We start from the raw sequence: 19,151 nt of genomic DNA on the forward strand, positions 1-19,151 counted from the left end.
TCAAATGAGGACTGACACATTGAACACAGACTCAAAGTGGGTCTGGGGTCTGATGGTCTAAAGCCCTTATCACTGGGACACAGTGACCTCTGACCTTCTGAGATCAGTTTGAAGAAGTCAGACGTAGGAAACATCAGAAGATCAAAACTGAATATGTTCATGGACTCAAACCGAAAGCAGCAGAAACCTGGTGAAAAAGTAAAACTCTACTGAAGAATCAGCAGCTGTTTTATTGTGAAACATGATTAATGAAGCTAAATATGATCAAAACTCATAAAATGAGTGGTGCAGGATAGAGCTCAGTCATATAAAATAAGACGGAGCTCAGCGAGATTTAACTAGACACTAGTGATGTGCGAGTCATGAACGAATCGTTCAATACTCAAAAATCACTTTCTGAATAATGATTCACAAGTCCAACTGACTCATTCACTGACTCATCCCTGTTGCTGTTAGCAAACTAATTTCATTAGTAGAATTATATCTATCTTATAATTAAAATTGTGTGGAAAAAAACAACAGCCAGTTTCTTAACAAAAACATTTCTGCTCTGGATTGGAAGAAAAAACCCTCAGTAGAAAGCTCACATCAAGACAGTAGCTCATCAGTTCACATTAGCATCGCTCTTCTAACATGCTAACAGCACATTTAAGTTAATTACCCCCTCCCTTCCTTGGAGCTAATTTCCAATGCGGAATCGTAGCAGGAACGAATTATTCAGTTCCTCCGTTGCCGGCGTCATTTAGGACTAAGGAGTCACTCACCCCCTCCCTCCTGGCTCACAGATTCTTCTTCTTCTTCTTCTTGGTTGGCAACCAATGTTAAGATGCGTAACCGCACCCCAGTGGCAACTTCAGTTCCATCAGAGTGGATCTTTTCAAAGGCAGGACAAATAATTACAGACAGGAGAAACCGTCTCAGCCCTTGAAAGGTTTGGGAGCTGATTTTCCTCAATGCCTATCTGGAAAGGATTATTCACTTTGAAGTGGACAAGTAATTTTGAACGCATTAATCTGTGAATTTTATTTCTTTTATTTATATTTTATATTTTTGTTGATTCAAATTTCATTTTTTGTTTGTCAGAAATTTCATTGATATTCTGTTGAAAGAAAAATAAATGTTCCCTTTAGAAATCTTATTTTTTTTTTGTTCTATAAAATTGTTGTTTTCTTTTCAATCACTCATCTTAGCAGTAAGATTTACATGAAAAGAGAAACAAATTAAGTTTGAGTGAAAATGTACACTTTTTGCACTCTCTGGGCAACTGACTCAGTGACTCAAATGACTCAAAAAACCTGATTCATTTTGGTGAGTGACTCATTCAAACTCGATTCAGTAAAAAGAATCAAATTTACCATCACTAGTACACATACAGTCACATTAAACAGGAGGAACTGTTGTTGTTGAGCAGATGACACTGTGACACAGATTGAGGTCATATCCTGTCTGCACAAGGTCTGTCTGTGATGTGTGAGCGCCCTGTACTGGACACCATTTACACTCACTGACTCACTGATGAAAGTATTAGAGCTGTCATCATGGAGACAGCTCTAATAAAGTTTGAGATTTTAATAGCTGGGATGGATGAGTCACTGTGTACTGGTGCTGCGGTTTGTGGGCCAGGTAGATCCCCAAAGAAGGTATCTCCTGTTGCAAGCGAAGACTGGGCATTACGAAGGTCTTGGAAATTGTTGTGAATGTATAACTGATGGGCTTGTGATGACCCACGAGCTTGATTAATGGTAAATGGCCTGTATTTGTATAGCGCTTTACTAGTCCCTAAGGACCCCAAAGCACTTTACACATCCAGTCATTCACCCATTCACACACCCATTCACACACTGGTGATGGCAAGCTACATTGTAGCCACAGCCACCCTGGGGCACACTGATGAAGTGGTCGGGAATTCCCTTCTGGGAAGTTGCTGCGCTGATGCAGAAGGAATGGCCAGGGAAGAGATTGGGAGAAATCGCGGAGGATGAGAGAACTTGGCGAAAGTGTGAAAGAAACCAACCAACAGTGGATCTGAAGGTAAGGCGTGCTGGGATTTTCTGAGCTAGAGCTAATGGGTTAGTGATTCGAAGGGGCTTAAAGGAGAGTTTATTTTGAATTAGTATATAGGTAGGGGGCTGCCCAATTGGTTGGTTTTGCTTCGTTTGAGGAAGAAGACAGGGTAGTCTTCGGAGACATGGTGAGAACCACTGAAGCAGAAGAGAAGGTCCGGATGGAATTTTTTCGATGAGGAGGTAAATTCTGAACAGTGTAAGAACCCGAAGAACACGAGCAGGAACATTGCTTCCAGCATGAGTGCCATAAAGTAGTCACTGAACCTCAGTGGGAGTCTATAGATGCAGCGATATAGAAAATCCAAAGTTCGGTGTAATCGGGGCTGCAGAGGGAGCCTGGAGTTGGAAACTTTTGATGAGTAATGATATCTGGGATGATGTAATGGTCGTGCAAGGGGAACCTGTGAGTATTTTGGCAAAGAAATTGATGCTGCTGAGATACATCTTTATCGTGGAAATTATATATATTATAATGCCCAGGAATCAGAAAGTGAAAGATACGAAGCTAGATATAGTTGTAATGTTGAATGATGGGAAAGGAAGATGGAAGTGACTATGGAACAAACAGAATGTGTTCCAGGCAGTCCAATAGGTGGACAAGGTGCTTGCGGCGAGACTGTTTATTATCGCTTCATGGGAGAGGCTAATGAGCTCTGCGATGGTAGAGTTTAGAGCTCAAATGTTGTGGCTGAAAATGTAGGAACTGGTGTTGGAGCTGCCTCTGAATGAGGGGCTAAGGCTCTGAATGTCTGGAGGTAGAGATGAGACAGGGAGTCAGCAATGGCATTGAAATGGCCTGGGATGTTTTCTGCTCTGATTAAAAACTGGTGGGTGACTGATAGCCACGTGAGCCGACACTTGAAAGGCGTGGTGGAAGAGGAATTGCTTTGGCCTGTGTTGATTATGTCCACCAAGGCAAGGTTGTCTGAGTGAATGAGAATGGATCTTCATGACCATTCGTTGCCCCTCAGTAAGGCTGTGATGACCACCGGGTAGATTTCAAAACCGTCTGACGAAGGCAGGAACTGCACCTGGATATTTCGGCAGAACTCAGGAGGCCATGCTGAAGAGAACCACCTTCCACCATAATAACCCCCCAAAGCCGTAGAAGGTGCAGCCCCCATGTAAAGCTGAATGGGTGGGACAGCTTATCGACATAAAAGAAGGCAATGCCATTCTAATTAGCAAGGAGAAGTCGCCAGAGTCGCAGTTCGGCACCAAGTGCTGCAAGTGAAAGCAAGTGAAAGATAAAGGAATGGCCTTGAGGGATTATGCGATTATGCGTAGTGCAAAGTTTATGTGCCAAAAAGGGAAAGTAGCTTTGGTTTGGAACATGTGGGAACGAGGAAATAGTTTTAAAAGAGAAGAGTGATGCGATTGAGTTTTCCATAGGCAGGGAGGCCTGTAAACACTTGGTATTGAAAGTTATGGTGAGGAACTCCAGTGATGTTGAATAGCCCTCCGTTTTCTCTTCTCACAATGATTTCGGAGAAGATTGACCTCAGGGTGGATAACCTGTGAGCTGGCGGTCACGTGGGTGGGGATATGACTAGGAAATCAGTATGCTGTGTGTGCAAATGTGACAAACATTACCTGTCCTTTTAGTACCTGCCGGCTCACTGGGTAAGGCTGTCAGGGGTCTGTAACGCTGCCCACCATTTTAGGGAACATATTTAATTTCACGGTAAGTTACACGTCTTTACCCTGCCTTTCTGGAAGGCTTATATTTCACTAAAAACTGTCTAATATGCACATCCACATAATTATAGATGATTATAATTACAATATTAGAAAATACTGTTTTAAAGAAAATACATGAAGAAACAGATTATATTAGATTTATATTTCAAAAATGTGAAAATTCTGATTTTACGGCAGCAAAATTATTGTATCTCTACAGTTTAAACATTTAATAGCTGTCTGCCTGCACAGAGTGGATAGACAAACAAACTGAATCATCATAAATACATCCATCCATCCATCCATCCATCCATCCATCCATCGCTTCCGCTTATCCTTTTCAGGATCACGGGGGGCGCTGGACCTATCCCAGCTTTCTTAGGTCGAGAGGCAGGGTACACCCTGGACAGGTCGTCAGTCTGTTGCAGAGCCATCATAAATACATTATTTTATATTTATTTTTTATGTTTTTATTACTTTATCATCACCATCATCATCATAGTTTATTTATATAGCACTTTAAAAGCACACAAGGCTGACCAAAGTGCTGAACAACAGAAATATAAGACATGCAATAAGAATAATAAACACAATAAAATAATAACTATAGTAATAACAATAAAATATAAGTAAATAAAAGTCAGTTCCCCACTGGGCCAGCCAATAAAAATGCATTTTTAATCTGGATTTAAAAAACAGCACTGATGTTGATTTCCTAATGTGAAGAGGAATATTATTCCAAAGCTTTGGAGCCACGATAGAGAACGCTCGGTCTCCTCTCAGTTTCAGCCGTGATTTGGGGACTGAGAGCAACAACTGCAGCTGACTGGAGCAAACGAGTGAGGACATAGTGCTTCAGCAAATCAGACAAATATGCAGGTGCCAGACCATTTAAGGATTTAAAAACCAATAAAAGGACTTCAAAACGAATCCTAAATTCAATTGTTAGCCAGTGTAGGGAGGCCAGAACCGGAGTAATGTGCTCACATTTCCTTCTACCAGTTAAAAACCGTGCCGCAGCATTCTGTACTAGTTGCAGGCGTGTCAGAGTGCCCAGTCTAACCCCTATTAAAAGAGAGTTACAATAATCCAAGAGTGAGGTTATAAAAGCATGGATAAGATTTTTCAATCACGCCTTGAAAAAAAAGGGATGAATAAAGTACAATCAATCAATCAATCAATCAAACTGATGATCAAAGATGTCAGGTTATAGTTTCCATGCAGAATCAAGACTGAAGTCAAATAAATCCACTGTATGTTTAGATAGTGTGTCAGTGCCGTTTCCATGGTAACACTGACTTATAAAAAACAAAGGCGATCCATCAGTCCAGATCAATAATGTGAGCTCATTTAAGTGCACATGTATGTTTGTGTATTCACAGCATGAAGGCTGATGTCCACTGATGACTGCTGACATCTAGTGGACATTTGATGACATTACAACAACAGTTTGTGTGAAATAAATAAAATGCAGATAGAAAACATTAATTCACACAAGGAGAAGTCATGTGACTGTGACGACAGATGTCATTGGGTGGAAAGATCGGCGCCATCAGAACGCTGACTGACCTGCAGCCTGATGGCCTGTGGCAGGAAACAGTGCGTTCATCGTTCAGCTGTAACCTGATGGAGTCGTGTGTAAAATAAGGCAAAGATGTGGATGGAGCAGAAGAAGAGCAGACACTGAGCTCCCAGTGTTTCAAACATACACACCACTGTGTTTGTGCTGTTCCAACATACGCACAGTGGTGACAACAAAATAGTCTCGTCCAATAAATCTGATGGTCATTTTGTGTGACGTCTCCGAGAAGTTTGAACTTTTTCATACAAACATGAGTAAACGAGGCCACACAGGTGATGACTTCATGCCTGTTGCTCTCTAATCTGGAAACACAGAAGAAGAATCAGACGTGTTGCAGCAGGGAGACGAGCGCTGTCATGAAGTGTGATGCTTCCAGCCTGCAGTCAAACACCACCTTCAGCATGTTTCAGCCTTTTATCCACCATCACACCATGAAGCCGCCTCCAGTCAGAGACGTTACTCTGAGCGCTTTGTCATCGGGTCTCCTTCCTCGTGTCCTTGTCTCCTCCCTCCTCGTGTCTCAGGTGAAGCTGCACAGAAACCTGCCCAGCTCGTGTGATTCATCTGTGCAGAGCTTTAAACTCACACTCTCCTGTCACACAAGCTCAGTTAAATCAGGTTTTTGTCCTCATGTGAACAAAGTGAGTGTGTGTGCTGACAGCAGCTGCTGTGTGTGTGTGTGTTTCACTTCTTATTGCACACTAAAACACACACACTCTCTTTCAGCTCAGTTTAGTGTGTGCAGCCAAACATCACGGCAGACTGCCACAGAGTTCAGCTTCCTCATAGTTTCACATAAGCCTTCACATCACTTCCTGTCCTCACAGGAAGCTAAACTCCGTCTCTCACAGCAAAGAACGGAGCGTTTGTCAGAGCCACACATATTCTTAAGCACAAAATCAGTGTTTCACAATAAAAGCCTTGTTAATACAAAACTGTTCAGCAGCTATTAGGAGGGCCTTTAATTTGAAATAGATAGAAAAGGAAGCAGAAAAGGTCAGCCAGCTTCAGCGGTCAGAGGTTAAAGGTCATGTGAATGAAGAAATGCTGTTCATACTTTGGTTATTTTTTCTGTCTGAACTGGCAGGAAGTCCTCTGTGAGAAGCAGGAAGTCCTCTGCGAAACGCAGGGAGTCCTCTGTGAGGAGCAGGAAGTCCTCTGTGAGGAGCAGGAAGTCCTCTGTGAGAGGCAGGAAGTCCTCTGTGAGGAGCAGGAAGTCCTCTGTGAGGAGCAGGAAGTCCTCTGTGAGAAGCAGGAAGTCCCACTTTTGTTGTTTTTGGTGACTTTCAGAAATCTTCCAGCTCTATAAAATAAAGTGATGCTGGAAACATCGCTGTGGCAGATGGAGGGCTCAGCCGCCTCCAACCGAGTAAAGAGGTTCAGGCTCAGCAGCTCTGATGGTTCATTGGAGTCAGCACAGAGTATGGAGACATCTAGTGGTGGTGGAAAGAAGTGCAATCAAAGCTCTGCTGGTGGATGTAGTTACTGTAAGGTCCCTGATGGAGCTCTGTGATTGGTGGATTGTCCAAACTAAACCCAGAGATAAAGTTTCCTCTGATAAACAATGAAAGGACCGATCAGCTGATCAGCATCGTGACACGAGCACTGGATCCAAATTTGAAGTTCTTTTCTCTGACCAATGAAATCTGACCTGGAATTTGGGGAAAGTCCTGGAAAGTTGTTTTCCTGCATTAAGGATTCTGCTCACAGTCTGGGTGACCTTTGACCTTAAGCTGAAGATTCAGCTCCCACATTAATCATTAATAATAACTGACATATGAAAGTGTATCAGGGCCTGATGTGGCCCGCTGGCCGTATGTTGGACACCCCTGCTTTAGCTGTTAAGTCACGGCTGAACGAGCACAAACAGCTCAGACTTGTTTCTCACTACTTTCTGTGGAAAAAGAAAACAAACCCACTCGTGATCTTCAGAGTGTACATTTGATTCTGTGTCACAGTGTGACTGTGGGGATGAAGGAGCTCTCAGGGCCTCCACAGCCTCCTGCAGGGGGTGGAGGTGCTGTCCATCATGGGGACAACTAAAGCTTTAGAAGTGACTACATGCTTGTTTTTACAATATGTGACACCTGCTTCCTTTAAGAAGTCAGTGAGTGTTTGTTGTACCTGCAGCAGGTGAAAGTCGTATCATACAGCTGCAGCTACTGTGTGTGTGTGTGTGTCAGGTTTAGGCTTCAGTTTGGAGAAGAAGTGGCGAGAAAAAGCATCATCTTAATTAGATGTCCTCCCTAAAACATGAGAATAAGTGTGTTTGTGTGAAAAGCCAGCGGGCTGAGTGGGTAAATGTAGCGGAGCATCCACGCACGCACGCACACAATACAATACAATACAATACAATTTTATTTATATAGCACATTTAAAAACCCGAAGGCACACCAAAGTGCTTCACAGTAATATGGAGATTCAACATAAGTCAATAACAGGGTACAAATCGGGCACTAGCACAGACAGGATAGAGACACTAACAGACCAGGAGAGTTAGGTAAATACAAAATCTGCTAAGACAACAACAGCAGTAAAATTAATAAAAAATAATACATTTAATAAAATCTAATAAAAGATTTAAAAGTTTAAAATTTAAAAGATTTAAAATGGTGTTAACTGGTCAGGAAAGCCAAGTCAAATAGATATGCTTTTAATTTTGATTTAAAGGATTGGATAGAGTCCAAGGCTCGAATAGAAGCAGGGAGGCTGTTCCAAAGGTTGGGTGCAGCTAAAGCAAAGGCACGATCGCCTCTGGTCTTCAGTCTAAACTTAGGTTGGGCCAGGAGTAATTGACCTGATGATCTTAATGCACGACACGGGGTGTACAAATTGAGGAGGTCAGTGAGGTAGCTGGGCGCAATCCAGTGTAGATCAATAAGCGCCGGAGTAATAGGGTCAAATGTTCTAGTTCCAGTAAGTAGGCGAGCCGCAGCATTCTGAACGAGTTGCAGCCTTCGAAGAGAGAAGGCTTGGAGACCACAGTAGAGAGAATTACAATAATCTAACCTGGAGGTCACAAAAGCGTGGATAAGTTTTTCCAGGTCCCTATGTGGTATATAATGCTTAGCTTTACAAATCTGGCGCAGTTGAAAAAAACCAGATTTAACCACAGATGATACTTGCTTATCGGGCTTAAAGGAGCTATCCAAATGTCACGGTCTGGCAGGCAGACCGTGGGGAATGTAGGAGATAGGACCCAAACGCTGGACTTAGTGGAACGAGCAGTGCATTTATTTACAGTGAGGTACATGTACACCACACAATAAATCTCCTGAGTGCTCCCTTGACTCCCGTGACATGTCTTCTCCCAAGTGCTGGTATCCCGTGCTCTCTGCCCCTGTGCCTACGCACACCCCGTCCTGCAGTCCTGTGTTCCGCTCTCCTCCTGAGGAAAAAACCACAGACGCAGCCGTTATGGCACCAACTCCAGCAGGCATACACTTAACAACACTTTAAACACTGACATGGAGTCTAACTCAACGATCCTGCACTGGAGGAAGCTCCATCGCTCTGTTAAGTAGCTCCCCCGACGAGCCTGATCAGAAGCAGGTGTGTGGGAACATAGGCGTGACCAGCAGCCGGCAGAACCACACCCATCAGGCCTGCAGGTGGCTGTCCGTCATCCTCCAGCCACACCCGCAGATACACACACGAACACACACCAGCATGGAACACAAGAGCACAGTGCCGCAAACATACATCCAATAATAATAATAATGATAATAACAATAAAGATCCACACTGCTCACGGACCCCGAGTCCCCGGAACCGGGTCCGTGACACCAAATAAACACCCAGGTTACGCATAGAGTCAGAGAGGAAGTTAGCTAGGGGCCCCAGCAGGGCAACAAGCTGGTCTCGAGGAATATGGCTGTCGAACACCATAACTTCAGTTTTTTTTCTCATTTAAAACGAGAGAATTTTCTGACAGCCAATCTTTAACCTCTCTCAGGCAATCGTACAGGGAGTTCAGTGATGCTGACAAATCATCAGTCAGTTGACAATAGATTTGAATGTCATCAGCGTAAAAGTGATAGGAAATATTATATTTTTCAAATATGGAGCCCAAGGGTAGCATATACAAAGAGAATAATAAAGGGCCCAATACAGACCCCTGGGGCACACCACAGCAGAGAGGGGCAACAGAGGAAGAGTATCCTCCCATCACAACAGAGTAGGATCTATCAGTGAGGTAAGAATTAAACCAATTAAGGGCAGAACCCTTGATGCCTACAACATGCTCTAGCCTCATCAAGAGTATATTATGATCAACCATGTCAAAGGCTGAAGACAGATCCAGTAAAACTAAAACGGCAGTCCGCAAATACTAGAAGATCATTATAGACTCTTAGCCGGGCCGTTTCAGTGCTATGGTGAGGCTTAAAGCCAGACTGGTACACACACACGCACACACACAGATACACACACACACACACACACACACACACATACACACACACACACACACAGACACACACACACACTTAGCCGCTGCTCCGACTTTGTTCCAGACTCAAACAAAAATAATCCATTTAAAGAATGCATCTTTAACCAATAACACACTCACCACCAAACAAATTTTATTTGATCATTTTACCACTTTCGAATTCCACGCTATTGTTTTTAGCAGCCCTCCAGTTTTATCTGTCACAATTTATTAAAGACAGTGCTGCTTTTATCAAGGAATTCTCAGGATTTTTAACAAACATACATTCAAAGTATAATATGATAATTCTAACCGGTGATTTTAATCTGCACATAGATAATCCTTCTGACCCTACATCAAAAGAATTCTTAAACATTCTTCACTGTATGGATTTTACCCAGCACGTCACGCAGCCGACTCACAACAGAGGACACACTCTGGACCTGGTCATCACCCGTGGGCTGTCCACCAGTGTGTCCTCTGTTGTTGACTTGGCTGTCTCTGACCACTACTGTGTGTTTTTTAACATCACCGGTTTTATTCAGCGGGAGACCTCGGTGCGAACTGTGAGGAGGTGCTATCTAACCTCTGAAGTGGCTGTAAATTTTACCAGGGTTTTAGACGAATGCCCCCCTGTGATTCTACCTGCACCCTGTGATTTTATTTTTAATCATTTTAACCTCAAACTGAAGAAAAGCCTTGACTCCGTTGCTCCACTCACCACCAAAAAGATTAATGTAAAACGTGTATCACCCTGGAGAAACGAAGAAGTCAAAAACTCAAAAGAAATTGCAGGGCAGCAGAAAGGAGATGGAGGAAAATAAAAATGCAATCAACCATCAAATACTTTATGAGCAACTTAAAATTTACAATAATACACTAAGGAATTCAAGAAATTCATACTTCAGCCAAAATAATCAGTAATAACAAAAATAATCCCAAGGTCCTCTTCTCCACCATAGATCATTTATTTAACCCTGATTTTAACAGCTCCCAAAGAACCCCCACAGACTCACTCTGTGAGCAGTTTGCAGACCACTTCAGGGGAAAAATAAACACCATCAGATGTGATATTTAATCTTCTCGTGTTATGATTTTAAACACATCTGAGGGCTCGATTGTACCTGAGGAGACACTGGACAGCTTTGTCCTGGTTAATGCTGAGAACCTTAAGAAAGTTTTCTCCACAGTGAGACCCACCACATGTCTTTAGATCCAATCCCCTCTCCACTTTTTAAAACACTTTATGGATTTTTTGAAGCTGAGCTTTTATACATGATGAATTGCTCTCTTCAGTTGGGTGTCTTCCCTGCTGCCTTTAAAACGGCGATGGTGAGGCCCCTTCTGAAGAAGAGCAATTTGGATTGCAATGATTTTAATAACTACAGACCTGTATCCAACTTGCCATTTTTAAGTAAAATTTTAGAAAAACTTGTTTTTACTCAGATTAATGATTTTCTGAATGATAAACAGATCCTAGAGATATTTCAGTCTGGATTTCGGGTGAACCACAGCACAGAGACCGCTCTCCTAAAGGTTTTAAATGATATTAGATGTAACTGGGACTCCCAAAAGCTCTCAGTCCTGGTGCTACTGGATCTGAGCGCAGCCTTTGATACAGTAGACCACGCTATACTTTTAAACAGACTGAAACACATGGTGGGCCTCTCTGGTGCTGTACACAACTGGTTCACTTCCTATCTCTCAGACAGAACTTTTATGGTGAGTATGGATACATGCTCCTCTAAGATCCATAAAATGACATGTGGTGTGCCACAAGGGTCGGTTTTAGGCCCTGTACTTTTTAATTTGTATATGCTCCCTCTTGGCGGTGTCATCAGGAGGCATGGAGTGAACTTCCACAGTTACGCTGATGATACTCAGCTGTACATCTCCGTGTCTCCTGATGACACCAGACCAATGGATGCCCTTTTTAACTGTATTCTAGATATAAAATCTTGGATGGCAGAAAACTTTTTACAGCTTAACCAGGACAAAACTGAAGTTTTAATCATCGGTCCTGAGGCTCAGAGGAAGAGAAACTCTTGTCTAAATTACAGGCATTTTCACTATGCCCTTCACTACAAGTGAAAAACCTGGGTGTTATTCTTGACTCTGAGCTTGGTTTTATCCCACATATTAAACACGTAACCAAAATTGGATTTTATCATCTAAAAAATATAGACAGAGTCCGCCCTATTCTCTCTCGGGCCAACACGGAGATGCTGATGCATGCTTTTATTACCAGTCGCATTGATTATTGATTACATGCGCATAAATGAAGCTGGGCTATTGCAGAGCCCTTGTGGCATCCGGTTGTATTCGTACAGGCCAATAGGCATTGTGAAAGCGGTGTACTTCTTATCCTCCTCACACATTGGAATGTTGTAAAACCCAGAAGTTAAATCCATCGTGCTGAAGAAGGCACTGCCCCCAAGCGCGGCAAGGCAATCCGCTTGGTGAGGGAGTGGGTGCGCATCCTTAAGAGTTCACACATTCAATCCTTTCTCCTCCATGTCAGTGAGTACCCGCCTTAGTTGTTGGTAATGAGCAGGGGGCACTCTTCTGTAAGGCATGCGGAATGGGCGTTCATCAGTCAGGTGGATCCGATGTACAAAGCATTTAGCTTCGCCACAGTCAAGCGGGTGTCTAGAGAAGATGTCCTCATACTGCTCAACTAGCTCAACAAGCTCTCTCTTTGAATGTGAGCTGGCATGGCATGAGTCAATGTCAAGATCACCCAAACCTAGGGAGCACAACCTGTCATTCAAGTCAGCCTCAGTAGCGGCTGGCCCACTGACTGGTACCTGGGCCATACTCGCCATCTTGCAGGTGATCACATCCATGTGGGGTGATCAGTGGGTGCCATTGAAGATGACCAATCTCTCCTCAAAACCACTAACCTTGAAACGGAACTCGAGGGTTGCTGTCGTTTCATCTTGCCTTGTGGTGGAGGACCTTGATTTCCCACAGAACTCCCGGCCAACAAGAACGTCTTTCGGCCCAGACCCAGAGGTGCAAGGTTCCACAATGATCGTGCTGCCTGGAGAGACTGGCACATTGCTGGGCAGCCTGCCCCATACCAGATGCTCACACTGTGGGAGTAGTGTCACAGCACTGATTGGCCAAATCTGAGATGAGTGTACTCAACTCAGCATTGCCAGCTGTCTGCGGGGTCTGAATATCACAGGGGGGCACCTGGAGACGAGTGGAACAAAACTTGGGAGCAAATGACACACCAACTTTAGGTGTCTGAACCCCATCCCCAAGAAACCACCCTCGCCCCAAACCAACATTAGAGGAAACCTCCTCATCAGGAACACCAGTTGCCTCTGAACCAGATGCTGACTCCATAATGATGAATAAAGCACAATTACAAAAAACAAGATTCAAAATAGTGTAACTGTACAAAAGCTAAAACTTAATGTTATTCAGGATCAGAATTGAGCAGATTAAATGTCCAAGCTCATTCAAAAAGTCCCACACAGGTTAGGAAAAGCAACCAACTTGGAGCAAGGGCAATTGCAAAGAGCTCCCCATGGTGATCGAGATGACGTCGATGCTTGACGAATCCAAAGGGTCACGGCACCAATGTAACCCGTGCATGTGTTACGCCTGTTGTTGTTGTGTTGTGTTCTGGCGTGAAAGTAAGAGGCAGGAGACAGTACTGGGTCTTTGGCTCTTTACTGCACATCTGCAACACAGAAATATGGATCTGATCTGTGTGTGTCACGCGCCTGCCAGTACACCTCTGCTGACAAAGGAAAAAAGAGTGCACGCTGTTAAAAAAAACTGCCGCGAGTATGCTCACAAGCCGCTAGCGATCAGGCTAACTTAGCATGCTAGCATTTCAGCTGCGTTCTCGGCTAAAACTCATTAAAAACGTATATTAGCAAACTCCGTCCTCCACAAAACTTATCCCGAATGAGTCTCTTAATGACAAACAAAAACGCGGCATTTCGGCTATATTCACATTGCAGCTTGGGCTCTGAACAAACTTTAATTTGCAGAGAGCAACGTGGCAGTGACTTACCTCCGGCCATGCTGAAAGGAGCTGTGACCGGGGCACACATGCACGCGCCTACGTCACCACGCAGCACGCACACACACACACAAACGCACACAGACTCAAATCACACAGGCAGGAGACCGAGATGCAAAATGACATATATAATCCAAAAAAAAGGTGTTTTGGGTGAAATTCACTAGTATTTAACACATATGTTACACACACATTAAACTAAATATTTTTCTCAGCTTTACCATTCGAGCAGCAGATCTTTGTTCTCTGTGGATCCGAGTATCTGCTGATGAATTACTTTTTGTGAAAAAGCCTGTCATATTTAATCAGCATGAAAACTGAATTAAAATGACCTTTTCTTCCTTTGAGTGTTCAAACATGAGACTTTACAGCACAGCTTGATTCTTTTATTGTAACTAGCCCTTACAGTTTGATACAGATCCTGATTCTTTTAGATGGTGAGAATGATGAAAGTTTGAGGCTTTTATCTTCAATGATCTCACAGATATTCATGTTCAAACATGGAGTCAGTGTGTGAACAATAAACATACTTATTTAAACATATAAGATATATATCTTATCTTTAAACATGTATCTTACACGACCATCACATTTTTATGAAATCAGAGATGAACATATAGAAGACCCACAATGATGACTCACCTGCACAGGTGAGCTGTGTGACAGCAAAGAGCTGATTGTCTGATAAACAGCAGAGGAAACACTTGAAAATCTTGTATTTGTCACATGATCAGAGCAGCTCCTCCTCCTCAGCTCTGTGATCAATAACCACTCTCTGAAAGCTGACCAGATTATTGTAGAGGTGTCAAACATAAGGCCCGGGGCCAGAATAGGCCCAGTAAAGACTCTGATCGGGCCTGCTGGATGGATCTACAACATATGATGGAGTTGTAAAGTTTTTGTGTTTCTAAAAGTTTCCTGCTGACAAACACAGCTGTGACTCTCACTGTCACAGTAACACACATGAACTCAGGTGTGTTTTAAACTGGAAACTATTTAAATAAGAAATAAAGTCATATTTCACAGTGTTTCTAAACAAACTGAAGCATTTTATTAAAATAAAGTGTGTTTTAGTTTGAAAATCCTCAGAGTGGAAACTGATCAGGCTGAACTTTATTTTGAAGGGTCTATAAATATTGATTATTGATCGGTGCTGTGTGTGTCAGATCGTGTTCTCCTTCAGCTGCTCTCTGGCTGGACACTGATGACATCATGAGCTGTGAGCTCTGTGATTGGCTGCTCTGTGTTAGAGCTCAGCTGCACTTTCAGAGACTTCACTTACACACTGAGGTTCACACACACACACACACACACACACACACACACTCACAGTTTAACTGTCAGAGAGCTGCTGATGAAAATGAAGGAGCTGCTCCTCTTCCTCTCCTGTGTCCTCTGTGTCTCTGCTGATGGTGAGTTTCTCTCTGTAAACAGCAGGTTATTGATCAGATTATTGATCAGGTCACTGATCAGTGTTTGATGTGTTTCAGCTCTGCACAGTGACATTGCTGTCGGTGGCTGTTCAGAGTCTGATGAAGAGAACATGTATGGACTGGATGGTGAAGAGGTTGCCTACGCAGACTTCAACAAAAAGGAGGAAATCTACCCTCAGCCTCCTTTTATTGATCCTATCAGTTATGGGGAAGAAGCTTATAAATCATCTGTGGTTTTTCAAAAGACCTGCAGAGAGATCATAAAGCTTTGTGGTAAAGGCATGAAGGACTTCCCTCCAGAACAGGGTAAATACAACATGTAACATCTGTCTCACCTCACCTGTGTTTACCTGCACGCTCTGTAGAGTAACACACTGATGACATCATCAGTGTTGAAGTAGTCAGTCCAATCAAACACAGGGAGAGTCAAACTGATTAAATACAAGAAATAATTCCACCTTAAACACATTCAGACTGATCGTGTGTACAGAAACCCAACACTGACATGTTTATATTTGTGTTTATATTAAAGATGACATTTTAATTTGTTTTTCCTCCTTTTAGTTCCTCTAAAGCCGAACAGAGTCTGTCTGTGCTTGTTTGTCTGTAGTTTAACTTCATGATTCTGACTTCACTCTAGCTTCTCTCACACAGACAGTGATGACATCATCTGAGTGAACACTGCTGAAGCTCTGATCCAATGCCTGATGTGTTTGTGCACAGATGCTCCTTCAGCTGTGATGATCTACACCAGAGATGAGGTGGAGTTTGGAGAGAATAACACTCTGATCTGTCATGTGACTGGTTTCTATCCTGCCCCTGTCAACGTCTCCTGGACCAAGAACGGACAGAAGGTCACAGGATCCAGCATCAATGTTCCCTATCCCAACAAAGATGGGACCTTCACCCAGATCTCCAGACTTCAGTTCACCCCACAGCTGGGAGACATCTACAGCTGTGCAGTGCAACATCTGGCCCTTACACAACCATTGACCAAAATCTATGGTGAGAAAACTTTATTTAAACCCAAAACACTGACAGAGGTACACATGTGACAGTCTCCAGTTGTGAAGACTGAGCCCAGTGTTCATCAGAACAGCTGGATCTGATCTGAGCTGACAGTTTGAGACAGATGTTTGTTTTTCCTCTTTGCCTCCAGATGTGAAGGTTCATGTTCTCTGTGTTTGTGTCTCCAGAGGTGGAGGCGTCCGCTCACTCTGATCCAGGTGTTGGACCCTCTGTGTTCTGTGGAGTGGGTCTGACTCTCGGCCTGCTCGGTGTGGCTGCTGGAACCTTCTTCCTCATCAAAGGAAACGAGTGCAGCTGATTGGCTCACGGTGATGATGTCATCATGGTTCTACAATGAGCTCATAATGAGTGTGTGTTATTGTTGTGTGTGTAGAGTTCACCTGTAATGAACATCTGCTTCCTGTCTACCTGTCTCACCTGCTTTAGGTTGATCTCCTGTATGAGCTGTCCTGTCATCATCTGTGTCAATAAGGTTTAACTCTGGGATTCAAAGCAAACTAAAGCTCCCTCGTCACAGTGAGTATCTCAATGATTGATCCAGCAGATTCTACCTGGAACCTTTTTCTGCCACAAAAACAAAGGAGACAAAAGTCAAATTAATGAGACTGAGATCAGTTTTATCCGAACTCAGTCTCAGGTGACCTCAGTGTGTTCAAAGACTTGTTCATCAAAGTAATAAACCCACAAATCTGTCTGAGTGTTCTTCCTGTGTCTTTACAAATATTCATGGATCCATTTCACTCTCTGTGGTTTGTTTCCCAGAGCTGAGTCAGGAGTGTCTGAGCAGGTTCATGTTTCCTGTTTATAATCATGTGATTATTGTTCGTGTCCAGATTCGTGGGCTACATCCTCCTGAGGACGCATTTGTAGGTCACAGCGATGCACCGAAGGCTGTCCAAATTCGTAGACTCCTCCGAATGCAGCTGACAAATGCGTCCTCCTTTTCCCTGAATTTGAAGGATGGGTCAGGTGTGTCCTTCGTGGCCCACAATATCCCAGGATTCATAGCGCGGCCCAGCCAAACTGCAGTTTCCAACAATGGCGGCCACTACTAAGTTTTAATATTACTCTTGTTACTCTTTCTGGGTCACAAAATAAACTTTTAACATATTTTCAGGCGAGAATGTGGGTGTGTAAACTTGAAATATCTGCTCGGTTTATCATGATATCACATATTTGCAAAAGTGCTTCGACTTTTTCGGAGACGTCTGTTACCCAACCGGTTTGATAGCTAGCCGAGAGCTCGAGGGTCACTGAAGCCACCGAGAACGGCACAACTCCCGGCACATCATTTTCAGATCACTGCGGTCTTTTGCTACTCAGGTTAAACATAATATATAAGTCACTGAGACTACCTAAAATGTTATTGTTGGGCTTTTTTCAGTGTTTTCTTTGTTCGTGAGTAAATCGGTTTGGCTAAGATTAAAGTTACTAGATTAGATAAAATAAAAATTTATTAATCCCCCGGGTGGGTTCCTCCGGGATTTTCACACAGCTGAATAAACATCAAACAGATTAAACATTAATTAATTAATAATTAATAAACATCAAAACTGATTAAACAGAAGTGTGAGACGGTCGAGAATTTACTCCAGTGTCCTGTTATATTTTAGATAGCAAGGAGCGGACGGCCGAGTTTATTAAACTCCACCGACAGCGACAGCGGTGACACTAATCAGAAGGCTAGACCATTTACTTCCGGCCAACCTGACCATCTGAGGACCCGGCCCACGTAGACCGCGAAGGCCGGGTTCTCAGGAGGATGCAGCCCATGAATTTGGACACGACCATTATCATGCTTCCCTTCACTGGCTTCCTGTTAAATCCAGAATTCAAAATCCTGCTCCTCACATACAAGGTCTTAAATAATCAGGCCCCATCTTATCTTAATGACCTTGTAGTACCATATCACCCTATTAGAGCACTTCGCTCTCGCTCTGCAGGCCTACTTGCTGTTCCTAGAGTATTTAAAAGTAGAATGGGAGGCAGAGCCTTCAGTTTTCAGGCCCCTCTTCTGTGGAACCAGCTTCCAGTTTGGATTCAGGAGACAGACACTATCTCTACTTTCAAGATTAGGCTTAAAACTTTCCTTTTTGCTAAAGCATATAGTTGGGGCTGGACCAGGAGACCCTGAATCCTCCCTTTGTTACGCTGCAATAGACGTAGGCTACAGGGGATTCCCATGATGCATTGAGTTTTTTCCTTTCCAGTTACCTTTCTCACTCACTATGTGTTAATAGACCTCTCTGCATCGAATCATATCTGTTATTAATCTCTGTCTCTCTTCCACAGCATGTCTTTATCCTGTCTTCCTTCTCTCACCCCAACCAATCACAGCAGATGGCCCCGCCCCTCCCTGAGCCTGGTTCTGCCGGAGGTTTCTTCCTGTTAAAAGGGAGTTTTTCCTTCCCACTGTCGCCAAAGTGCTGCTCATAGGGGGTCATATGATTGTTGGGTTTTTCTCTGTCAAGTTTAAAATAAGTCATGTTAATGTTAAAAATGTTGGAATCACAACACTTCCCAGTTTTAATCATTTATGTATCTTGTCTTTCTGCACTTATAATGCACTTGAATATATGTAAAGATTGTTTATGAAAAAAGATCTAAAAGCATTTGAATTACTCAAAGTGTTTACACACAAGTTTTACACAGTGTTATTAAAGTTAGGTTAACTGAACAAACTTGTGTTCGATTTATTTAATTTACAAACTTAAATAGAGTAAGTTGCAATTCTGTTAAAGTGAATTAATCCTATAGTTTCAGTAGAGCATGTTTTGGTTGAGTAGATTTATCAGATGTACTTAAAATTTCTTGTTCAAATTAAATGTAACTCTAATTAACTCTAAATTAACTAAATTAAAATTAACTCTAATAAAAGAATCTCTGTGTG

At 42.9% G+C, this 19,151-nt stretch overlaps 1 protein-coding gene across 1 annotated transcript; it reads left to right on the plus strand.

The window, feature by feature from the left end:
* Positions 1-15,153: 15,153 nt before the first annotated feature.
* On the plus strand, positions 15,154-16,608 carry LOC116335617 (HLA class II histocompatibility antigen, DR alpha chain-like). The gene is made up of 4 exons (XM_031759355.2): positions 15,154-15,211; positions 15,290-15,538; positions 15,956-16,237; positions 16,429-16,608. The coding sequence occupies exons 1-4, from the start codon at positions 15,154-15,156 to the stop codon at positions 16,557-16,559; spliced, it is 720 nt and encodes a 239-aa protein (XP_031615215.2). The 3' UTR covers positions 16,560-16,608.
* Positions 16,609-19,151: the final 2,543 nt, after the last annotated feature.

This window comes from Oreochromis aureus, linkage group 3 (genome assembly GCF_013358895.1).
Source record: "Oreochromis aureus strain Israel breed Guangdong linkage group 3, ZZ_aureus, whole genome shotgun sequence".
Taxonomy (NCBI): Eukaryota; Metazoa; Chordata; class Actinopteri; order Cichliformes; family Cichlidae; genus Oreochromis; species Oreochromis aureus.

Excerpts from the sequence above, each read along its gene's own strand:
- LOC116335617 (XM_031759355.2), top strand. The coding sequence starts at position 15,154 with ATGAAAATGAAGGAGCTGCTCCTCTTCCTCTCCTGTGTCCTCTGTGTC. Across the intron at positions 15,212-15,289 it reads CCTCTGTGTCTCTGCTGATG|CTCTGCACAGTGACATTGCT; the intron begins GTGAGTTTCTCT and ends GATGTGTTTCAG. Across the intron at positions 16,238-16,428 it reads ACCATTGACCAAAATCTATG|AGGTGGAGGCGTCCGCTCAC; the intron begins GTGAGAAAACTT and ends TTGTGTCTCCAG.